Genomic DNA, 6,220 nt, shown 5'->3' on the forward strand with positions numbered 1-6,220 from the left:
CCACATCCTTGCGAACTCACCTTCCTGCTCCCAGGGGGCCCGGCCGTCCCTGCAGAGTACCCCCCCTCCCCTTCGCCAGTCATCCAGACCCCAGAAATTCTGACCCCAGTCACGCCACACCCTCCCCGGCCCAGCTCCGGTGCCAGTCCCGCCCTTGGGAACAGGAGTCCAGCGGCTCCTCACGTGCTCACTGGATGTGAATGGCCATCTCCCCAAAGACATCTCGGCTTGTGCCTCCTCTCTGGGGTGATGGCCATTCACACCCGTGCCCGCCTTTTCAACTGCGACGATTGTCTCCGGCATTTGCTGTGTTCTAAGGATGCTTCGTGCATTTTGGCCCCCGACCGTCGCCCACACGGGATGAGCGAGGATTTGCTCCCGCTCTCTTGTTGCGTCCGAGTTTAAAATTTTGGCCAATTCCAAGTTCACCTATTTTTTCTTCTGCTGCTCGTGGTATGTGTCATGTTGCAGAACCATTGCCAGGTCCAAGGCCACGGACGCCAAGACTGCTGGGGAAAGTTACACTGTGGGGGTCTGGCGGCCCTTGGCAGTCCCAAGGGGAAGGACGTTTGTCTTGAGCCTGAAGTCTGAGCAGGAGTTGGGGGTAGGGGTGGAAGAGTGAACCTTCCAGAACAGGGAACTGCAGGTACAAAGACTGGGAGATAAGAGAAAGTGGAACTCACCCTTCTGTCCTTCCCCTTACCCCCAAGGACCCCTGCGTGGCCCCTCCCCCAGGATCTGGGAGGGGGGGGTAGAGGCGGGGTTTTGAGCGAGCGGGCAGGTCGTTCCTGGGGGAATGGCAGGCTCCGTCTCCTTCAGTCAGTGTGACCATCCTCTCTCCGGGGGCACCTTCCCTGAGGCTGTGGGGGGAGGGTTGGCTGCCAGGCCAGGCCAGGCCCTTAGTCCAGCTCCTGCTGCCATAGGGTGGGTGTCATGGGGGGAGGAGACAGGGCGCATGGCCTGAGTCTCTCCCTCACCTGAGGCCTAGCTCTGATTCTCCAGGTGCTTTTCTGTGGGCCTCCCTCCGTCCCCTGGGAATCTTAGGCAGAAACCCGAGACTTGAGACTCAGGCCGGGGTTCAGGCCGCCGGCCGCTCTCCGGCCTGCCCTCCTTCCCTGAGAGCTACCCCGTCGTTGCCACGGGGACTGTAGCACAGGCCAGTCCTCCACCCACCTGGCCTGTGGTTCAAGGTGCTGGGGCCAGCCTCCTTCTTGGGGCTGGCGCACCTGGTCAGCTCTCGGCCCCAGAGGAGGGGGCGGGGCTCGGGGGCCCCGCTGGTTTCGTTTTGAGCGAGGTCTCTTCCTCCTCCTCGCCCCCACTCTGCCTCGGACCCCGCTTTCTGGGAACCGCGATCACAGCTTCCTCTGAACTCTGTTAACCCGGAGACCAGGGCAGGCAGGAGGCCAAGTTGAGTCCCGCCTCCCGGACCCGAGGCTTCCTGCCCTGCTCCGCACACACCTCTGCCCCCCGGGGGGCGGGCCCAGCGCACTCCTCCAGACCACTCACCTTCCACAAGGTTCTGGGCCGCCCCTGCCTGCATCCCCCCGTCCCGCCGTGTCCCAAGCTCTGGACACAGGAAGCCTGGTGGCTTCAAGCAGGGTGGCCCTAGACACACACAAGCCGGGGTCTGACTTCCTCTGGGCCACTGGGGCCTCCCATGGCATCGGGTTTGGGTAGAGTACAGGCCAAGTCAGGCCTTCGGTCCTGGGCACCTTGGACACTGGGGCCAGGTCGCTCTCAGTGGGTGGCCTGTTCTGGGCACCGTGGGGCATTGGGCAGCACCCCTGGCCCCCTCCCACTCGACACCACTCCCACCCACAGATGTCCCCAGACATCACCCAGTGTCCGCTGGCTGAAGGGGTAGCATCGTCCTCATTGAGACCCAGTGGGCTACTGACAGCTGGGAGGGGACACACGTGCCACCTCTTGTGGCGGGTCCCATCTTATAAAGACTTTGAACGAGAAAAAAAAGAATGAAATACCATACTAATTTTTCATATTGATCACAAGGTGGAAATGGTAATACCTGGGCTCTATGGGGCTAACTAAAACATGCAGCTGCCAGCACTTTGAACTTGGGGTGCTATGGATGGGCAGACTCTGTGGGGAACCGGCCTCAGTGTCTGAGGTGCCACTTCCCGTGCCCCACCCTGGGATGTTTGTTATGCTCACAGAAGGGAATTCGGCCAATCCCAGGCCCAGGCTGAAGGATTGGATTGGAGCAGCACCCCACAGGATGGGGGGTGGGGTGGGGTGGGCGTAATCAATTGAGTGTCTAGAAGGACCGGTCCCATCACAGCTGATGGACTGGGGGCTCACTTCTCCGTAGGACACCCCTGGGCTCTCGGGGTGAGCTGCTCAGGGCTCCGAGGCACAAATGCCATGGAAGGGAACCAGGTGGGGATACAGGGGGACAGCACACGTGTTCATGGGAAGCGCTGTTTATTCTGCTGAAGCTATCGAACGGAAAAAAAGCTGGCACCGACGAGACGCTAGATATTTTCTTCTGGCAAATCAAGCACCAAAAAGGAAAAAAAAAAAGATAGATAAAAAGGCGAAGGAAACACAAAACAAGTAAACGAGACTCATCGTCAAGATTCCAAAGCTCTCCGATTTGCTTCTTCGCTGACTTTTTGGACAGAGGTCGGTCAGGCAGAGGCGCACTGGGGGCCACAAGTGTTGCCCTGTGTTCACAGGACCGCCCCCCCCATCCCAAATAAGGCAGCTGCGTCATTTCACAAACTCGGGGTTTTTAAGGAGCAGCCACGAGAAACGTCAACGCGTTTGCAAAACCCTTGGTGTCTCCGGAGAACCAGGAGAGTGGTTTGGCTCCACCTCCGCCTGGCCCCCCACACGCCTGGAGACCCCAAAACCAAAGGGCTGTTAGGTGTTTCACGGAGAAGAGCAACAGGGAACCATGACCACGTCTAGGACGGGAAGCGGGTCCCCAGGTCGCGGCCACCTTTGGCCGGACCACTGGGGGCAGCCAGGCCGGAACAGCGAGAAGCGCAGTGACTGGGGTGTCAGCTTAGTGGGTGCCAGGTCTGCGGCTGTTCGTGAGGAACGGGGGTCAGGGCAGGGAGACGCGTGGAAACCCAGCTGTCAGCGGTTCGGTTCGGTTCGGTCTCCGAGGCTCTGGTGTGCTTCCTGCTTTGTGGGAGCCTGGTTGTTTTGCGGCCGGACAGTGCCCGGCTCCCCCTAGGCCTTTCCAGACGCGCCCAGGGGACGTGGGACGCAGACCCAAACAACGGCACAGCCAGGGTGCAGACCTGTCACCGCTCGTGGGGCGCCTCGCTTTCGAGCCATGCTCCACTCCCCCCCCACCAATCCTAAATTCCACCCCAGTGCCCCCCCCCCCAGTCAATGTGGTCTTTTGGTTCTTGCAAATGGCAGCTGGTTATACAGTAACGGGCGTTGGCTGGGGCTCGGGGCGCTGGTGTGCACATGACAGGCCCATCTGTGACCGCCGGCGCCAGGAACTCTTGGGCCTAAATGCTGAGTCACGGTTCGCACGTTAGGGCCCCTTCCCTGAGGAAGCTGGGGTACCCACAGAGCAACACCTTCATCACTTTTAGTTATCTTTTTTATTCTTTTCTTAATCAGGTGAGACTTAGGGGGTCAACTAGGAAGTAGCAGAAACCTGGAAATCCAGTGGAAGGAGCCACCAACTTGTCTCTTCTTTGGTGTCCACAGGAGAAAAGCACGGGAGACTTAGAAGGAAAGATCCAGCGGTCCCCACAGGGCCACAAGTCCCTGCCTCCTGCGTGCACCTTCTCCAGAAGCCCAGGGCCAACCTGACTTGCTCCAGGCCGCGTCCTTCCCCGAGAAGCCTTCTCCTGCAATCTGCCACAGATAAATATCTGCCTGTGTCGAGCCACCAGGAAGTGTTGAGGGGGTGGCTCGGTGGCTCGGGGGAGGGGACCTTCAGAAGCAGCCCTGGCCTCCCCCGCTTCCTACTGCCGCCCACAGGCGGCCTTCTCGTGGGCCTTCTCGGGCCTTGAAGGCAGAAAGACTGACCTTGGGAGTCAGAGGGCCTGGCTGGGCACCCTGACAGAACCAGGGGCTGGGACCACCTCCCCCCTGCCTTTCCAACCAGCTGCCGCTGAACCGTTTGAGGGCCGAAGAGTGACGCGCCCTGGTGGTCACTTCTGATTTGCTGGGCGAGCAGAGGTGACAGAGGCTGCCACCGCCCACATGTGCAGGTGCGGGGGAGTGCAGGCTGCATTTAAGGGATCTGCTGAGCGTTCCAACCACATCGAGGGCTTTGAAACCCAACACTTCCTTTCTGCCCAGACGAGTGTCAGCTCAGCTGCCACTAAGAAGGGTCACGACGTCTGCTCCTGAGGCACAGGAGAGGACCAGAAGGTCCCTCCTGGGATCAGCTGTCCCAGGCTGTGTGACAAGAGGCAGCACGGCCAGGGTGACGTGGACCCCATGACGAGCATCGGGCTTACTGCTCTCTGGGCCCACTGAGGGCCCCCTCCAAGGGGGCAGGTGTCAGGCAGGGGACAGCACGCGGAAACGCAAGGTGGCATTTCTGTCTCTTGGTGACAGATGCCAACGTCTGGGAATCCCCCTGAAGCTTCATTCCTTGGAAAAAGAGAGAAGCCAGTTCCTGACGCCACCCTACCCCAATTTCTCTGTAGCTCGGTCAGCTGGGGGCTGGGGCTGCCCTCAAGGGACACTGTCCCCCCGGGGTTGGACCGAAAGCTGACACCCAAAGGACAAATGGAACAAGAAGTACAATGGGCTCAGTTTGCTTTTTCTTTCCCCGTTTGTTTTTTTTTTGTTTTTTAAACCTAAATAAGCAGATTCTCAGATGCCAACATGAGCAGCGTCACCCGTCCCCAGAGACCAGAGAGCCCGCTGGCTGCGACAGGTGGGAGAGGAAGTGACCGTTCCGCGTGTGCATGTCCTTTCTGAGTGGCTCGGCGGGGTGGGGGAGGAGCTGGCCGGTCCCAGGCGGGGAGGGCTGGCGGACAGGACACGGACAGGTCCCCAGCCAGACCGTCACACGGCGGTCCGCGTGGGTGTGCTGGGCTGGTCCAGACGCAGCGTCTTACACAGCCAGCCGGCAAAATCCACTTCCTCCACCTCGGACCGTTTGATGAAGGTGTGATTCTGGAAGAGGAGAGAGGCGCCTGTGGGGAGGAGGCAGGGACCAGCCTTCTGCTCGGGCCCCCAGGCCACCTGGGCCAAACCCCTGAACACTGAGCGGGGAGGCCCCTAGCACAGGATATACTCAGGACAGGGAGAGAAACCGAACCCGCAGCGGCAGGTGTCACGCCTGAGGCCTCGCACGCCTGGGGCAGGGCCTTAGGAGGGTGAGGCTTCTGTGAGCTCCCTGGAGCCTGGGTCTCCCCCTCAGCCCTGGGGACACTGGGGCAGGGTCGTTCTCTGGGGGGGGGGGCCATCCTGGGCCCCGCCCGCTCAGTGCCAGCAGCGCCCCATCCTGACAACCATGGCCGTCTCCGGAGATGGCCCTGTGTCCCCTGCAGGCAGTCACCCCGGGTGAAAGCGTCTGGTCTGGGACAGAAGTCCCTGTGAGGATAGCGGTTTCCCCACGAGTCCCGTCCAGTATGGCAGACGCCGGCTGAGGGAGGCTCCAGGGCCCCTGAGTACCTCAGTCACCGTGAGTGGCTGGCGCTTCCACAGGGACGGCAGAGTGCCAGCGCCTCCTGGGTCTGGGCCGGGTCGGGTGACCAGATGCCTTCCTGACCAGGGCGTGCCGGGCGGGGCCCCGAGCCCACAGCAGGTCCTAGTCTCCCCAGTGACGTTGGGGGCCCATTCCACCCCGTGCACGCTGGAGGCAGGTGAGGCCACCCGCACCCTCCCGAAGGCGAAGGCCGGGGTGAAAGGCTGAAAAAAGGCCTGGAGCCCTGCAGCCTCGGGCGGCGGGGCGGCAGCAAGGCCAGCCCCGGACAGTGGGCAGCATTACTCAGGCGACAGCCGTCCGTTTCGCAACGGACACTACGTCTCTAGCACGCGTCTCTGGAAACCTGCTGCGTGAGACGTAGTGTCTGGAGAGAATCGGGGGGACGCACCCTTCCCACGTGGCACTCCAGGCCCGGGTTTCTGTTGTGACCACAGCAAACAGTGACGACGACCACCCGGACCTGACCTGTCACCACAACTACAGTGGGTGGGGTCAGACAAGGTGCCGGGCCTTCCCCGTGGAGGTGCTGATGCTGAGGCTCACAGATGAGGGACAGCCAGCCTT

The 6,220-nt window shown here is 61.3% G+C and overlaps 1 protein-coding gene across 1 annotated transcript in view; it reads right to left on the bottom strand.

Moving 5' to 3' along the window:
* Positions 1 to 3,565: 3,565 nt before the first annotated feature.
* MAP2K2 (mitogen-activated protein kinase kinase 2) overlaps positions 3,566 to 6,220 on the bottom strand; it is a 21,596-nt gene continuing 18,941 nt past the window's right edge. The window contains exons 10-11 of the mRNA XM_025043099.1: positions 5,623 to 5,830; positions 3,566 to 5,121 (exon numbers count right to left, since the gene is read on the bottom strand). Coding sequence (XP_024898867.1) covers positions 5,011 to 5,121; positions 5,623 to 5,830 — 319 coding nt within the window. The 3' untranslated portion in view covers positions 3,566 to 5,010. The remainder of the gene's footprint in view (positions 5,122 to 5,622; positions 5,831 to 6,220) is intronic.

This window comes from Pteropus alecto, unplaced genomic scaffold (assembly GCF_000325575.1).
Source record: "Pteropus alecto unplaced genomic scaffold, ASM32557v1 scaffold30, whole genome shotgun sequence".
In the NCBI taxonomy this organism is placed as follows: Eukaryota; Metazoa; Chordata; class Mammalia; order Chiroptera; family Pteropodidae; genus Pteropus; species Pteropus alecto.